At 43.8% G+C, this 18,688-nt stretch overlaps 1 protein-coding gene across 1 annotated transcript; it reads right to left on the minus strand.

Moving 5' to 3' along the window:
* Positions 1 to 1,636: 1,636 nt before the first annotated feature.
* PPP1CC (protein phosphatase 1 catalytic subunit gamma) lies at positions 1,637 to 16,807 on the minus strand. Its single transcript, XM_053994115.1, has 7 exons — positions 16,543 to 16,807; positions 7,519 to 7,650; positions 6,252 to 6,482; positions 5,034 to 5,138; positions 3,859 to 4,082; positions 3,313 to 3,447; positions 1,637 to 2,887 (listed from the first exon to the last, which is right to left on the minus strand). Exons 1-7 carry the CDS (start codon positions 16,595 to 16,597, stop codon positions 2,798 to 2,800), a joined length of 972 nt encoding a protein of 323 aa, XP_053850090.1. The 5' UTR covers positions 16,598 to 16,807; the 3' UTR covers positions 1,637 to 2,797.
* Positions 16,808 to 18,688: the final 1,881 nt, after the last annotated feature.

Raw genomic sequence — 18,688 nt, forward strand, 5'->3', positions numbered from 1 at the left:
GAGAAACACCCCAGTGCCTCGAGGGGCAGCCAACACACGAGTGCCTCAGATCTCACCACTCTTTCCAGGACACACAACAGGGACTGAAGAGAATTTGGATTTACCTCAATTCCTGCTACCTATTGTGGAGACCTCTGGCACAGCCCAGTGCCCCTCCCCACCCCAATCCATTCTTTGCACCATCCACAGAGCTCTGGGCCAGCAGGAATTGGTGTTGGGCTGTGGGGACACAGGCCTTGGGAGGCTCACGGCTGCTCCGGCCATTCCATGTGTCAGCTGGACATTCCTACAAGTATCACTATGGAAAAACAATCGGCAATCAGCATCTACTGCTCCTGTTCTCCACTGATCAAAACAACCCAACCCCAACAAAGGGACATAAAATGTGCCTGAGCTGTTGATCACAACCTGCAGCAGGAGCAGCAGCCCCTTCCCTTCCCTTCCCTTGGACAGGACCCACTCCCCTGCCACCCCAGGGAGCCTGAGGAATGACCCAACCTCCAGGAATGCAGCCAGGCAGAGGACACAGCCCAGAATAGGCACCTGTGTCACTGAAACTGTTTGGGAGAGAAAAAAACAAGGCACTGAGGACAAAGGTGTGGCACGGCCAGAGGCAGCACCGCCGGTGAGGGGTGACAGTGTCCCTGCCAGAGCAGGCACATCCCAACCGGTTCCACACGTGCTGTCACCCACAACAGCAATAACAGATTTGCAGGGTGTTGGACAAGGAGGGAGAAAAATTATAGAGCTATAAAGGAAACCACAAATGTGATTCAAAGGGTGAAAGTTTGGGTGAGAGAGCCTTACCAGGTGCTCTGTGACATCTGATCTAGCAAGCTCAGCAGAGGCAGTTAGAGGTTTTTGATTAATCAGTTGTAGAGGGAAGGGAAAAATGTCTTCAGAGTAGGAAACTGGCTGTTTGATTCAGAGAAATACATTGAAACAATAAAGTCAATGCCTGCGGAGTGCCCAGAAAAAGCACTTCTGGCAAGCAAGTCCCACGCACTGCAGAGGTAGAGGGGAATTCAGTGGGACACCACAGGCCAGAGCTGGGCATTCCAGTGACAAACTTGTTCCTCAGCAGATGCAGCAGCTGCCCCAGAGCAGGGACAGGGTAGGAACCGGCCGCCTCCTCTGAGTGCTCAACACCCCACAGCATTTTCCACACAGCAGTGAAGGACCCCGGGCTGGTCCTGTGGGGGCCCAGAGCAGAGTGCCTGGAGCTGGCACACACCTCACCCACCCCCAGAGCCTACAGCCAGCAGTGATAAAAGGGACTCAGGTTCCCCATTCCACAAGAAATTTAGTTCTCTAATTAAACACCAGAGGAAATGGGTCCAGTCTCAGCTCCAACCCTTTCAGAGCACTTGCACTCAAGGCCAACCCCTCAGTGCACAGAACAATGAACAGGAGCCGAGCTGAACTTGTCCTCCCACGCCTGTGTGCTGCTGCCCAGTCCCGAGCAGGGCTGTGGCAAACACCAGCTCAGGACCAGTGGCCCCACGTGCGGTGCTGCAGGAGCTGCACCCCTCGGCTGGGAGGGGCCTCTGCCTGAGGCTCCAGACCCAGAGTTAAACCCAACACTGCTGTTCAAAATCACCTCCTGCAGCTCAGACAAATCCAAACCAAGAATCCGTGGGTTTCCAGAACAATTTATTTCTCTACGTCAGGCCCTTGGAGAGCAGTAGTGTATATGTTGTGATAAACTGACACTGAGAAGATTTAACAATTTCTTCATTTAATAAGTGATTTTCACTACATGATATTGTACACTGTCATCTGTTCAAAAAAGATCAACAGTTTTTAAAAAACAAGATTCTGTGAGAGATTTATATAAACCGGTGATCAAGATCAACACCTCTGGTTGGCTTATCAAGCGAGTTTCTAGGTTTCTTTGTAGAACAAAGTCTTTATGCTGAAATGCACAAACCCCTTCCAGCAGATCCAGAGCCATTTCCATCACTCCCAGAGCCATTTGTGTCACTGCCCTGGGACTGCTGTCTCAGCACTGGGATCTGCTCGACTGAACACACGGAAACTGTACAAAAACGTGTTCACTTTGAGCACGGACAAGCCTTTCTGTTTGCTATTTCCAGCCAGCACTTCCTTTTCTCTCCGAGAGGAAGGCGTGGATGGGAAGCCCGGCCAACTTGGCAGGGGGGTTGTGTACAAATGGGTTTCTAAGCGAACTTTGGCTTCAGGAAGGAGACACAAACACTTAAAATAATGGCTTTGTCATTTGAAGTATACGGAGAGGGATGTGTGTCTGAATTAAATATACATCCTACCAGTGGTGCTGGCAAGGTTGAAGGTTATTCCTAATGTCGACAGCAATAAAACTAACGTGTACATGACAAGACATTAAAAGAAAAGCAATCCCTTTAAAACAAAATTGAACATAAAAAAAGTTCACAGTGGTTTGTATAAACAGTATGTAATCGCTGACAGGAACAATCTCTACTCTCATAGCACACGAGTGCCCTCTTCAGATCCTAAAGAACAAGATTTACACTATTCATGGTACGGGTCCCGCCAGCCCCGCGGTGACCCGGCTGGGGGGGAGATGCTGTGGAGTGTGCAGCTGGAACACTGACACAGGGGGGCTTTCAAACTCTTTTCCTGGGAGGGAGGAAAGTCTTTCATTCGCTGTTACAACCAGCAAATGCCATTCATCAAATGGAAAGGAAAACCACAAACACATTATCTATTTTGAGCAAGCTGAACAGCACACATGATAGGTTTAAAAATGGAGGTTACAGACTATGATACAAGTCCCAACAAGGCAGTGCCAAAGTGACTATTTCTTGGCTTGTTTTGTGATCATGCCCCTGGGAGGTGTTACGGGTCTGCTGGAATTGGGCTTCTTCTTCTCTGCAGGTTTCAAGATCTGAAAAGAGAGGGGTCATTTAGCAAAACATTTTTGCCATCTTCCAGTCAAACAGTAATTCACTGGCAAAGGCACTGCATGGTTCTGGACAAGTCTCAATGTGCCAGGAAATCAATGTGTTTCCTGCTCTGAGCTAGGCTGGGCTGCAGCATCAGCTGCTCCAGAGCCCACAGCAGTGGGAGCAGCTGACAGCCAACTGCTTTGCCTGGGTGATTTAATTCCAGATAAAACAGTTCCCCTACTCAAACCAGCACAGGGTTATGTTTTTGAAGATGTGAGTGCACTGCCCTGACTACATGTGACAGCTTTAAAGATCTATTTGAAACAAGTCTTACTGTTATTTAACAGTGAAACATTGATTCAAATTAGTACAAATGTAATGTACGACCTCACTAAATAGAAGGGAAGATGTTCAGATACTGTACCTGGAAAGAGCACATTAGTGTTTCATCCACGCTCATCATGGCACCCGCGTTATCAAATTCTCCACAGTAATTTGGGGCAGAAAAGAGAGTTACCAACTGTCTTTTTGCAAAAAATTCATATCCATCTTCAACCACCTTTAGAGACAAAAGCAGAGGTGTTACTCTGGGCAGCTTCCTCCTGAGAAGGTGCAAAGCAACTTTTCCAGAGGCAGCAGCTGAAAACCTGGCTATGTTTAATGAGCATGAGTTTCAAACTTTTACACTAAAACAGGAGCATCACAAGAGCCAGCTCAGCAACAGAGTCCAGTAACATTGAGAAAACCTCTGTTCAAGAGAATTAGAGTTTATATGAAAATGTTCATTATAAGGGCTGTTAAACACTGGGACACATTCAGAGAATCTCACACATATTTACAACTTGGCTGGACAAGACCCTCAGTACCTTGGGCTGACACAGGCCAGGCCTGGGCTGGGCTGGACCAGATGGTCACCTCAGGTCCCCCAGACCTAAATTATTTTATGGTTTAACATACAAAATGAAAATACCTGATGAGCTCTACATATGAGATCCAAATCATGTTTATGGAGAAACTTAGCAACCACTTCAGCACCAAAAGTGAAGGACACTCCTCTGTCATTTTCACCCCAGCCCAAGACATCCTTGTCAGGGTCAGACCACAGGAGATCACACAGGAGACCTTGGTCCGGTACATCCGTGGGGCGCATGATTCGTCTGATCTGCTCCATTGACTGCAGGTCTGGTGACAAACCTGTTACAGGGAAGACACAGGCAGGCCCCAGCTTAGTCCAGCTTTGCTCTGCAGCACTGACATTCATCCAGGACAAAAATAACTTGGATTCAAAGTGATTCACCGCTGCCATTTTACGTAGCTCAATGGCGACATTCACTGACGTTTTATAAATCCAGCATTTGTTCTGAAGTGTTTGGTACAGAAGTCACTTTCTAGGAGATTTACTGGAAGCAAGATAAAGCAAGGCCATTTCCACATTTTACAGGATTACAATAATCTCACTAATATTTTGCAAGTGTCTGATAAAACAGCTGTTAAATAAAAGAGGAATGAACACCAGGAATCACAAGGAATGCTCACTGTGATGATCAGTAAGATGAAATAAAATATCAAACCAATCTCGTACCATTTTCCACTGATGGGAGTCCCTGGGCAACTGTAATGGCTCGCAAGTGATAAAACATTTAAGGTGCAATCTGTATTTTATGACCAGAAAAAGCTGCATCATTTGGCATAAATCAATTTCTACAAATTAAACCCATCAGATCATACAGGGCTTGGAGCAACCCGACCTAGAGACAGGAGTCCCTGTCCACGATGGGGGAATTCTACTGACTGATCCCCAAGGGTGCCTTCCAACCCAAACCACTCTGGTTCTGTGAAAACAGATGTTTTGGGGACAGACATCAAACTCCTGGTCATCTAAGTCTAAAAAAACCCTACAAGGACTCTCTACTCCAAAGGAGAGGCTATTAAAGGTGCCTTTGGTGGAAAAGGAAGAGCAGCTCATCGTGTCTGAACCGGCTCCATGATTCACAAAACTGACACTCATTGAGCCCAACCCTTCCTCACACATGAGCCAAGGCAGAGAAGAATCCCCATGTTTTGAAGCTTCAGCAGTGTAAACATGAAACTGCCATGACTGAGTTTTCCAGTTCCTCAAACATCACCTAAGGAACTGCTACTCACCCCCGTGACAGCAGAAGATTTTCTCATCCACAATAGCTGCAATTGGTAAACAGTTAAAACAGTCTGTGAAGGTTTTCCACAGCTTAATATTGTATCTTCTCTTACCTAGAGGAGATTGGGGAGAAAAACCCAGTCAATGTGCTTTTCTAACACAAACAACCTAACATAGATGCCTGAACTTTACTGAGACTTGCAAAAAAGTCAGCATTAAAGCCTATACATAAATGAGCTTTTCTGACTTATTTGTTTAAAGACAGTGGCAAAGGTCTCTCAGTGTGGCACAGCTTCAAGGACACCATAAGTCTGTTCAACAGTTGGCAATCAGGCTCTGCAGTCTCAACTCTGCTTTGGCAAATTATCCCTTGGAGAATTTGATCTGTTGCAGAAAATCTTGCCATTTGCCATTTCTTTCAGGGGAAGACAGCAATTCTTGAAAAGCAGATTTTCTTTAAAATTCTGCTTTACCACATAAACTCATTTTCAGCAAATAAACAGGACTGAAAAATGAAACAGGACTGAAAAACAAAACTGCCACAGTTTTATGAATTTCAAAGGGACTCTCCCAGCTATGAACCCTGAACATATTTGTGATATATGACTAAGCCTGTGATTAATCTCTGAGGAGACAACTCTGAAATATCACACATCTTTGTTTCCTCACAGGAGGAGAACAAGACATGGAGCGCACATCTTGTCATCATCTGCAAGCCAAGTGTGTCCCACCACACAAGTTCTGACATGCTTCAGTGCACAATTAATTTAATATCATCTCTACATTATCTGGATTAAATCACATCCTTTGAAACAGGAACACTGGCTTCTACTTCACAGCAAAATTACTTCTTGTGTTTGGTAAGGTCTACATACAGCCCCCATCACACAATCTGTGCCTATCATCATCAGAGGAATGAAACAGAAGTGCACCTCTGTAGTGCACATCAAATTAAATTCTCCCATCTCTCATTAGATGCCCTTCTGAGTTTTACCAGTGAGAACTGTTAGTTAACACAGCAGCCAACAAATAAAATTACCCACTTGGTTGCTGCTTTGTAGTGTGAGGATCGGACTCCAAGAGGGCCAGGGGAAGGACAGACTCCCTTCTCTAAAACAGGCCAAGGACCCCTCTAAAGAGCACAGAGGGCATTTCAAGTGAGGAAGGAGCCATCTAACACTGCCACCGTGCTGTCCCCAGTAGAGGCACACATGCCTGGTACTTACATTCATCATAAAACCCATAAATTCTATTGATGCTGGCACATTCGTGGTTCCCTCGGAGGAGGAAAAAATTCTCTGGGTATTTAATTTTGTAGGCCAATAGAAGACAAATTGTTTCTAGAGATTGTTTTCCTCTGTCAACATAATCACCAAGGAACAGGTAGTTGCTCTCTGGTGGGAAACCCCCATATTCAAAGAGTCGAAGCAAGTCATAGTATTGTCCATGGATGTCACCTGCAAGGAGATTCAGACATGACACTTAAGTGACCCTTCACTACAATCTTTGATTGATTCTAGAGAAAGTACAAACCAAAGATGCTTCAGAAAGAAAAAAAGCTTGCAGTTAGATAACATACTTAAAATATACTTAAAATGGCAGTTAATGTATATAAAATGATCACATTTTGACATCTATGCAATGGTAGCTACACAAAAATATTTGTGTGTATAAAATAAAATCAAGATTCTGAGAAACCAACCGTGTTTTCTGGAAATACCCAGTAATTCAAATTCTAGCAGGGAAACTGCATCAAAAATGAAATTGGTATTCCTGCCTTTAGTTTAAATCATGGGCTTGTTTCTGACAACCAGAACACTAAATTGTGATTTTAGACTACCAATATTATAAATATGGAATGAGCTACTTCAAACTGAAGTAAGTCATCTGTTTTCGAGTAGGATAAAAAACGATGTGCTGGAAGCTTTCAAAATTGCATTTATTGAGGCTTTTATGTTGACATTCTTCATTCTTTTAGCATAAGTAGACATGTACATGTGTGCAAAATGAGCACTGCTGTATGCAATATGGTGAAACCAAACTAGAAAGTAATTCCAAGAAACAGTACCAAAAAAAAAGTTTCTAGCAGGATTTTAAAATACTGCCAAATCACTGTTCAGCTTTGCATGGCAGCACATTAAATACTGGGGTTCCTCATTGTTTCCCTTTGTTCAGTCACAATTGGGCCAAACATCATTTATTTGATAACTTCTTTCCAAAATTTCATGTGAATCTCTCCCCCAGTCTGGTGAAACTGGACCAGTTGCTTTTTGGGTTTGGATTATTTTGGTCCCAAATATAATTCCCACATATTATCCCCTCTCCACTCCTCTGCCCTATATATCCAGCAGAGTTTTATTTTGCCTTTTGCTACAATTATTTATTAGTTTCACTGTTAATAAGTGAAAGTAGCATCTGGCACTTGTTCTCTGCTTACGGTCTGCATTTACCTGACACCTCCCCCAAAATGAAACCAAAACTCACAGTACTCACCACAGATTTTCAGTGGAGCTTCAAGTTCTAGTAGAATAGGCTGACTCAGGAAGATTTCTCTGGATTTCAAGCACAGTCCTCTAATTTCATTCTCTTGAAGTTGGACGTTTTTGCCTGGTTTTGATCCTCGCACTGCCAAGAGGAGTCAGAAGTCAGTTAACAAAAGCAGCAACATCCCTGGTGTTATTTTAAGAGTCTGACTAAATGCCAGAGCAACACTGAATGAGAAGGTACCAGGGTAGGACTGGTGTGCTGGGGTGAAATGGCAGTGCCAAGGAAAGGGGAGTGTGTTCTGTTCCAGTAGCATTTTACTTTCATTTAACAGAATTCATGGCTCAACACTTCCCCTGTTAAAAATGTCACATTTTAAATAGCATCAGTTTAGTTCTATTTAGTTATAAACACCATCTTGGACAATGTGACTATTTACATGTTATTTTTTAGTGAAGCAGTTATGTACTTGTTCTCTGGAAGCTGTCTGAACTTCAGCAAAGGCTGTCTGCCACTCAATCACCAACAAATGTGCAAGTTTCCCTAAATCAGCAAATCACCTCACCCAACCTAAACAAGACCACAGACTTATCAGCAAGTCTTGCACTGCCCTGTTCTACATTACTACTGGGAAACAGGGAAGAAAAATACACACATGACTGGAAGGTAAGGACTAACAGCAAGGAAATAGTTTTGGATCATGATGACAAAGCAGCTGCCATCATCGCTGCCTTTGAGCAGGGTAAAAGACAAGCCAGTAGGAGACCAATCTCCCAGCCCCAAAGCACTTCCCTCTCCCAACTCCCATCCTTCACACCCTTCCATCACTGTTTCCATCTCCCCCACTGCAACAATTCAGGACAGTTTGTTCCTTTAACATCCATTAAAGCTTTCCTTCCTGCTCTGGACAATGACAATCAGCCTGACCTGAACAAGCCCCACACTTGTATTTCTGTTGCCCAAAAATACAAAGGACATTTCTACAGCAGCAGTGCTGTAACTACAGCCCAAATTGCACAAAACAGCATTTATCAGGGTTAAGACTGGATTAAAAAAAAATTATGTGTATGCCATTACTGGTGAAGCCTATATTTTTTTTGGTGTCAAAACCAGTGACAACATATAATAGCGATAAGGCTGAAGAAAAAAAAAAAAAAAAAAGGAGTAAGAGCAGCAGTCATCTTCTACAATGTAACCCATTGGTTCAGCCCCTGCAAAGCCAAACCACCAAGAACCTGAGTCTCAGACGGCTGGAAACGCTCTGCCAACACCTCCAGAAACAAAAAAACCCCACTGCTAAGGCTGCCAGGTTAGGTGACTTACTATGAGCAACTCTATGGCATTGAGACTGAAGAATCTATGCCCTTATCCAAAAAGGTCTGGTCTTTAACTGCAAAAAAAGCAAGCAACAAATCTGAATCCTTTCAAACACAAGAACCTGCGCAGTATTATCTTCCTGAAGTTGTGAATAACTTAGTAGCTAGCCAGCACTTCAGTCTAATTCCTTTGCTACTGTTTCACCTCCGAGTGAGAAATCTGGAAGCTCCAGATGACTCAAATCTCTGCCATCACTGTGGGCCTTGCGCTGTATGGAGCCAAGTGAGAACTGCAGTCAGTGGGAAAAGCTGGGGGTGCTCGAGGCAAGTTTCAAGAACAGCAAGAACAAAAAGCAGTTGTGCCCCAATTTCTCACTAGCACAGAAGCGCCTGACTTTTCCACAGGCCTCTGATCAAGCACGGAAAACGCTGCTCAGTGAGCGTGCACTTGAATAAGATAACGATTGTGTAACAGCCATGAAATCCGTGACATTGGATGTGATCTCTGCCAGCACTCGCAGTGTTGCTGCCACAGCAATCCTCCCCTGCACGCTGACTGCCAGAGACCCCGGCAGGTTCTGCCCTGCAGAACCCCTGGCAGTGCCCTGAACCACACCACCTTTCCCCAAACAAGCTCCAAAATGAAACTCGAGCTCAGATTACAATGAATGCTCACAGTGACATTACTACAGGTCAAAAGTCATGCCTTTAACAGTGCTCTCTTACAGGCTCTACCTGCTCCTCTGCTCCTCACTGCCCACGAGTTATCACTCACCACTGACATTACATGCCAACGCCGGAATTACCACTGCACTTCATGTCTTTCATTAAAATCTCAGAAGTAATGAAGCATGTAAATGGAAGTTAAATCTTTGTCACAGCAGTTTATCACGAATGAGGCTTTTCATCCATGCAGTAATTTTTTCATCCATACAGTAATTTTCCAAAAACTCTTGAGCAACAAGCAAATTAATCAAAATGCCAAATATCCAGAAGCAATAAACAACAGAAATTTTTAGAATTAAGTGATAAACTGGCTGAATTGTAAATATAAAACTGATGGTGACTTAATAATAGATTTTACAATTAACTTTTTTTTTTTTGTTAGATAATACAAAATACTTGTATTTAGTTTTCTGTGAAGCTAAATACTTGTATTTAGTTTTCTAATTTGCCATGATTTGGTCTTCTTAGAAATTGCTAAAACCAAACCCTGTACTTCACATCCATAAATTAAAAAGTACAAAATATTATAAAGACTATGCAATGCACTGAGTCACTAAAGCTCATGAATAAAGCATGTGCACTCATTTTTGCTCAAGATTAAATGAAGATCCGAGCACTGTTTCAGACACAGGTTTTCTAGGTTTTTCCAATACATTTTTATTGAACTGGTATAATCCTCACACAGTTTTAGTCACCTGCCTGTAGAAAACCTTGACAAAATGAAATGATGCTGTGCTGCACTTCCCAAACTCCCTAGGACAGATGCCATGGATGAAAGAACAAGAAAATTTGGTTCAGCTCTGCCTGCCAGTGACATTTTCACTGCTTTGTCCAACATGGAACCTGCATAGAGGATACAAGTGTGTTCAATTTCTTGTGACATTAACCTGTATGTCCTGAAAAGCTGGGAAAACAAAAGTGGGTTTGGCTTCAGAAGAATCAAAAATGCAGAAGTGCATCTTGGTTTGAGGAATCTGTATTTTTAGTGCAAGGATTCTCTCATCCACAATGAAAGAGCTGGCACAGACATGCAGGATATTCGGTCTTAATGACTTTTTAAAAGGTTTCTCTGGGTCTTCAAGTTACTTAGTCCTTCTAAGAAAGACAAAAATAGAACACTATGAAATATATGTTGTGTTTACAGTTTGTTTCTCTGCTTTGGACCAAAACAAGGCAGCTTGTGAAGATCAGACAGTATAATACTAATTGACAGCTTGGTCATGAAGTCAAAAGAGCAGCTCAATAGTACTGTACAGGCACATTTGCCCTTTCAATGCATAAAAAATAACCTCTCAGAAATGACATCCTGGAACTGACAGTGGAACAAGCTAAAGATTAATCATTTGGGGAAAAAATTCAGCCCATTTCAAGTGGTATTTTATTTGTGCCTGAACACACCGCCGCAGCATCTCCAGACAGCAAAATATTCCCACCCTCTTTAGGCAGAGATGCTCCTGTTCTTAGAAATTATTTCTCTAGAGCTTGAATTTCAGTGTCCAGTCTGGGCAGTCTTCTAACAGGTAAAATCTTTCTTGCTGTACAAATATGAGAAGTTGTGAAAAAAAAAAAAAAGCTCTCCACTAGATGGAAACAACGACAGAAAAAAATCCTTCCCTGCAGCCCAGATGATCTTTGCAGAGGTACTGCTCTGAACACAGGGTCCACTATTAAAATTATCTTTGACTTCCAAGACAGGGAGAAACGGATGGAAACAAGAAGATACCAACTCTAAAATGAGTGTACTATAAACAGAGCAGTATGACAGGTGCCCAGCAGAGGGGGAAAGGAAGGAATAGGAAGAAGAGGAAGAACTTGAGGCATGCAGCCATTCTGGAGCAAGCAAACAGCAAGTACAAAGTGTAGCTGCAGCTGCCAGGAGTCAGAACACTGCCTGACATTGAGAATTTATTCTACATTTCCCTGGGAGGGATAAATGGGTCAGGAGCTGGGGGGATCCAGAATGTACAACAGTCTGAGACCATATGCATGCAGAGTACAACAGACTCCCACATCCCAACCCACCACCAGCATTTTCCAATCCTTGCTTTGGTGCCACACAGTCCTTTACGTCAGCCAAGGTTAATATGAAAGGGACAGATAGTTAGAGAAGTAGTCAGAAATAGCAGGAAGTTCAAAAATGCCAGAAATTGCAGTGATCCAAACATCTCATTTCCATTCAGTATTGCATTACAAGAAGCAGCTGAAATACTGTCAACTGAAGTGTGAGAATCAAGTTCTCCTACAGAAAATGTTTTAAGAAAAATAGTCTATCTACAGGTCAGTTCATTTTTCTGGCTTATTAAACAAGTCTCTCAGTTTCACCATATTTTATGTTAAGATGTCTGCAATCATAGTGACATTTCCAAAAATACTGCAGGTTGGTTTTAATCTAGTTTTTAGCAGTTCCCAATGACAGTTTCACAGTCAGTTTTGCACCACAGGCACAAAGGGAATAAATAACTTGAAAGTGGTTGATGTAAAAAAGGTTTTACTTTACTGCAGGCACTACCAGCTTTGATCAGATCTCTTCAAATTCAAAAATGAAATGGAAAATCATCTCCTCAGTGCACAAGGCTCTGAAAAGTTCTCCTCTGCTTTCGAGTATGTCAAAAGTTCACAGCAGTGTTATCAAATGGAAGATTCTGCATGACTACAAGTTTTTCATCTTGTAACGTATTTCCACACTGCAGACAGGTGAGGAGCAACAGGTACTCAGACTGCTCACAAACAGAGGGGACAAATTCCTCCTCTTCTCTGACTGGGCAACAGGCAAAGAATTTCACAGACTTATTTGAATCCATGGCATTGATAAGAATCTAATGCTGGTCTTTGGAATGAAGAGTTTCTATTTCCTACTCTTAGCAACTGCTGCACCACAGCAGGAAACAATTAACATCAAGCTACACAAACTAAGGAAAATGATATGGTTTGAGGTCAAAAAGTGTTGCTTGTCCATGAGAAACTTCATCACAGCATCCCAACTCATCCATGAGTAAATGTGACATTTCAGATTAACATCTCTTGGAATCACTCTTACCCCAGTATATGAAGCCAAAGGGCAAGCAACCCTGCAGACCCAATTAATGCTGCACTTAGCAGAAAGGTGAAAAAAAAAATTACAGGACTGCATTTGTGAGAAAACATCTCTGTGGTGAGCAAAATCTTATCCATGCTCTTTAGCTCAACTATTTTTAATAAGTAGATGATAATCTTTCCCCATTTAAAGCAAATTAAGAAAGAATATCTCCTTGACATCTCTACAACAGGCTTTACTGGGAATAGAAATCTGTGGGTGTATAAACAGAAACGTTTAAGGATTCAAGAGTCTTTTTGCAGATTTTAGTGCACTAGCCAGGATTTCAGTTTTCAGAATGGCTACCACCATTGTAGCCTCGTGTGGCTTTATCCAAAGTAGCCTCCATTCATTATTCAATTCTCCCTTAACAGTGCCTGCCGAGGACGCAGCACAGGAGAGATCTGCAGACACACATTTCCACTTGGGTCACTTAGGTATGCTGAAATTGTTATTTTACCCATTATTTATTGTTACCATGGTAAGACTAATACTCTTCAATCCTGTTTTCTAAATAGGTGACTGTGAGCTCCAAACCAGACCCTACTTATCTGCAAAAGCTGCCAGCACACGAGATGAAGGAAATGGATAAGGGGCTCAAGTTATAGGAAGCCCATCTGACATGACACAGAAAGGAAGCCACACTCACACTCAGGGAGTCTTGGGATTTGTCACTCATTCTTCACTGAGGCAAGCAGGAATTCTGCCATTTCCTGGATCCCTTTGCAAGACCATACAGGTGCCGCTGATTTTTTTATCTTACAAGGAGTTTTTTAGCATCTTCTTGTCTGCTGGCATTTTTGACTCAGCACACACAGCTGCAGTTGCTGCCTTCACTACCCCCTGCTAGAAGGGGCAAAATTTGCTCTCATGTTTGACCCCTCTTATTCCTCAGGAAGGTGAATTAGTTCCATCAATATTTGACCCTTTATCCAATATCAAGGATACTTAAAAACATTTCAATACTCAGTGCAGGATACTGTTACTTACTACACTTTGCAAGTCTCATTCTTGTGGATATTACAGTTACCAGAACTGGCAAAGTCAGACAAGCTGTACTCAGGAAATTGCTCCTAGCAGGACACAACCCTCATCAATAAAAAGGGGAGAAAATATGAATTCAATTACAACAAAAAAAGTCAGTATTTTCAATGTTTTCCCTGAATGGCTTTCCAAGGTTGAGAACAATGCTTCTGAAAAACGTTTTTTTTTTTGTGACATCTCAATGCCAAATGGTTCTGTACTATAAACAACTGGAGCAAGGAAGACTCTTCAAATATTTACCTTAGAATGAGACCTGAAGTATATATTTCCAGGCCTTTTAAAGAACAAGCTAATAATTTCACCTAAATAGCCTAATGTGGGTGGGAGAACACTATTTGGGGGAAAAGTAGGAATAATGTCAGTTGAGCAGAGGAGTCAGGATAGAAAGCAACTAAAATCCCTCACAAATACATTATTAATACTCTGTATTAAGGACAAAAGCAAGAATAATTTATTATTCACCCTTCACTTTACCTCAACCATTAGAATCAATTCACTTCTTCCAACAGGGCAATGCTAAGGCACATGATAAAACAAATACCTAACTGTACCTGCCCACTGATTTCCAGTATTTCATTAGTACTGGGGTTTGTTACCTCTAGAAAGGGCTAAGCCCCCTGCTCATACTCTTTAAATTTTAGTAGCAAAATCACCTAAAGTTAACTGCTATAAAAATGTGTAAGTATTTAAAGTTTAAAGAGAGCTATAATGAAATACCAAATTGCTCTAAAATTACAGCTTGCACAAGGATTTGGGCAATTCAGTTTGTGAGCTGATTATTAAAGCAGATTTTGCAGTGTTTTCATGCCCGAGTATGATTTTAATCTGTGTGCAGCCTTGTCTGAAGGGGTATTGACACAGAGCTCACGGGCACACCACACTTTCTGTAACTAACATTATGCACTTGTTCTACCAGAACTGCACTGAAAACCAATAATTCCTTTGATCTAAATCTAAAATGCAGTGTGTGCTGAAATGCAGCCATGTTTTAGGAAAAAAAAAAAGCACAAAAATGACACTCACAAAGGTCAATCATTACTCTCTGTCTGGCAAAGACATTTAGAACAGACATTTAATAATCAACAAATAAAGCACTAGCATAGGTTACTAACACCAGTAATTGTTTTAAATATTGAAAGACAATCATCGCCTCAAGGAATCCAAAATCCCAGCTGCAGTATTAATAAAGGGAAAAAAATTAATTTCAGTTCTGGCAGCTGATGCAACCTCAGGTAACGTCTGTAATTGCATGAAGCACCTCTTAAAACATGTCAATAAACCTTCTGAAGCCTGATCCATGAACTCTTATCTGCTCCAACCATATAATGCTGATATATACTGAGCAAGAGCAGAACACATTGACACAGTAGATCTTACTACTTTTTGAAACTTTAAACAGAGAAATCACTTGCATTTCTTTCTAGGAAATGTCTAATCCATGCATTTAAAAAATCAAACTTTACACTTTGAAAATATTGCATTAGTTACACTAAGGGAAATCAGTAAGAACTATAACTAAAGAGTGCAATTCAACTGAGCATGTATTAATATGTCACCAAACATATGACATACGAGACCTGACATTTACAAGTTGTATTACTGGATTTTCAGGAAAATCCTGGTCTAACTTTATGAAGGGAAGTCTTTAAATAATTGAAACCAGGGCGGTTTAAATTGGTAACAGGCAAAACCCAAACCGGATCAGAGGAAAAACCCCATTTACTTTTACTTATTCAATAATGCCATAATTCATCTACAGGATTTTTAAACTCCAATTTTCTAGAGTAGAATTTCTGTTCCTCTGCCTGATCTTTTGCTATCTAAGCATTACACAAGCAAAATCCTGTAAGAAAAGACATTTCTTCATCATTTTTCTCGGCAACATCTCAGCTGACTTTGTGCCAAATGGAAAAAAGTTAAATCCCCGACCAAGCTTTTCAAGAGTAAGTCCAGATGAGATGCTGCCCTGACACACGTGAAGTGAGGCTGGATCAGGATAGCTTCTTTCTCTGAATAATTATATCTTTCTTTGATGCCTGGAAGAGAATTTGTCACTGGCAACTTCTCAGTCTTTTGCCCTAAAATCAGTTGATCCCAGTCCAGTGCTGATCCCTGCAAGCGAAGGGATGATGCTGGAGACACCCCCTGCAACTTCCAGGTTTTCCTTTGATTTACAAATTCCCAGGCAACTCTTTTCATCCCAAAGCACCAACAATAGCAGACAATAAGCCCTTTTTCAGACTGTCTGAAACACCAAACCCCAACCCTCTATTCACACCTAAAATCCCACCATATGTTACGAATTAAGAGCCAAAATCCTGTGGCAGCTTTAATGCAAGCAGCTAATCAAAGCTAAAGCCAGCATACACTGAAACCCACGACAGTCTCCTCCCGACTTGCTGAAAAGCTGCCTCAACACTCTTTAAACACGCTGAGTCTTTTTTCCAGAGCCCCGCGACTACCCAGCCGTGCACTGATCCCATGTGTATGCGTGAAAGGCAAGAGAACACGCCAGGCTTTTTAAAAGCCCTTCCTACAAAATACTACTAGATTAAGCATCCCCTCATTCGAACACAGGACTAGATTAAGCATCCCCTTAGAACTGCAGGGGAGGAGAAGGGGGCAGCCGGCTGGTCCCAGCATTGCACCGGGGGATGAAAAGGCAGAAACGCCTCGGAAACACACACGGGCTGAGGGGAAAGTTGGGGCTTGCGGGGCCGAGCCAGGCGGGGAGGCGGCGGCGGCGACCCCAGGCAGACAAAGCGCCTCTCGCCCCTCCATTTTAGTGCCCCCTCAGACCCCGCCGGGCGGGCGGGACGCGCCGCTTCGGCCCCGCCGCCCCCCCCCCCCAACCGCGCTGTCCCCGACCCTCACCCTCCAGCAGCCGTTGGATGATGCTGTCGATGTTGAGCTTGTCTATATCCGCCATCGCCTCTCAGCGGCCGGGCGGAGCCCTCGCCGCCGCTCCGCTCGCGGCTTGGCCGGCCCGACTCCGCTCCTCGTTCTGTCTCGTTTTTGCCCTTTCCTGCTCTGCGCCTTCCCTCGCTCTCTCTGCCCCCCCGCCCCCTCAGCACAGAGCCAGCACTGAACAAAATGGCCGCCGTCCCCTCAGCGGGCTCGCCTGGCGCACGGATACTACGAGCGCGACACGGCCCGTCGGAAACCCTTTATAGGCCGGGCGGGAAGAGCGGGCGGGGTGATGCGGCTCCGCTTACAGGATCCTACCGCTCCCGGGACGGGAAGTAGTGCGGCGGTGCCGCCTCTCGGTGTCGCGACAGTGTCAGAGCGGCGGAATCAGTGGTGGCGGTCGCAGAATCCCAGAATCCATTAGGACGGAAAAGACCTCCGAGATCGTCGAGTCCAGCCTATAACTGAGCACCATTATGTCGCCTAGACCATGGCACCAAGTGTAACATTCAGTCGCTCCTTGAGGGACGGAGACTCCACCACGGCCCTGTGCAGCCCGTTCCAATGTCTAATCACCCTTTCTGTGGAGAAAGGTCTGTGCCTTGTGCTGTTCTTGCAGACTGGGATCTGCAGGGAACAGTTAAGGGGCCACCATGGCCCTCACGTCATCCCCCCCACTGGAGTCGTGGCCCCTCACACCCCCATGTGAGGGAGATGGTGGCTTCAGGTGGGATTTTGGGGCCACTTCAGGGTTGGGGGAGCACAGCCATGATGTCCTTCACCTCACACTGAGCCACCTCTGCCTCACGGGTTGAGGCAAGGTGCCCTGAGCAGCTCTTCAGCTCCAGAGCACTTTCAGACACATGGCTCTGCACCTGCAAATCCTTCAAGAAACAAACATACAGCACTTTCAAGTCCTTGCAGATGAAGGAATTAACCTCCTCATTCTTGCTGTTTATTTCACACTTCTATTATTTTATTCTATATGTAGCTACAGCTTGGTTCCAAGCACTTAAATGAGGTTGTGCTCATAAACTGGGTGGTGTTTGTCCAGGAGACGGGCTGTGCGAGCCTTCCCCACCGTTCCGTCTGTACCTCGAGTTGAATATTGTTTAATTGCTTTATTTACTCCTACTTTAACTTGCAGGGCTGGCTGTGTTGAGCTCTTTCCTCCTCCCCTCCTGTCCCTGGGTGGATTGCTCCCACTATCCTGTCGGATTCCTCCTGCCGGCAGTTATACAATTTTCATTGCAGCTCATTGCCGTGGTGGGGCCGGAGCAGAGTTCGGATTCGTGCGGGTGATAAAGCAAAGGACTTGCAGTCTCAGCACACCTCAGGTCTGTGGGAGGAAGGAGATAAGAGGATGCAGAGTCTACCTGAAACACAGGCTCCGGCCCCTTGCAAGAGCAGCCTCAACACTCCACTTCCCTGAGCGAACACTTATCGTATGGAGCACGCCCAAGCTGATATGCTAATCTTAGTCACGCTGGTGTAAACCCAAAGTAACCCCATGGAAAACAATGGAGTTACTTCAGATTTACTTCAACGTGACAGCCTTTGCAGATTTACATCTATTTTTGTGCTGCACCTTCTCGGGGAACGGCTCCCTCCGGCTCTTGCACCGAATGCTTTCTTTCTCTTTCAAATCCTTCCTAATTCTGCAGGGCGAGTTGTTCTCTTGGACTTAGCTGAATTATTTAACAAGGAAAATTGGTCCTGTGTTTCCAGAGGAACCTTCCTGGCCTTGTTTTCATTTCTGGAAATATCTTCATCTCATCTCACCCTTCAGCTGTTACCTTCTCTCCAGGGACAAGTCCTTTGGGGATCTGAGCACCTTTAGTGGGGTGTTGAATCCTTTTCACTCCTGTTAACTCTCTGGGAAATGGGATGGAGGGGAAGAGCTTAGCAACCCAGGTGCAACCCAGGCAATGTACTTGGAAATTCACCTGGAAACTCCGTACTTTTGAAAGGACAGAACCGGCCCTTCAAAAAAAAGGTCAGGGCAAAGAATCTGTCTCACTTGCTGAACCATATCAGGCAAGGTCCAGAGCACTGATAATTCTTGTAAAAAGAGGTGTAGCCGGGAGGAAAGAAGAGAAATGACAGATAAAGG

This window comes from Vidua macroura, chromosome 18 (assembly GCF_024509145.1).
Source record: "Vidua macroura isolate BioBank_ID:100142 chromosome 18, ASM2450914v1, whole genome shotgun sequence".
Lineage (NCBI taxonomy): Eukaryota > Metazoa > Chordata > Aves > Passeriformes > Viduidae > Vidua > Vidua macroura.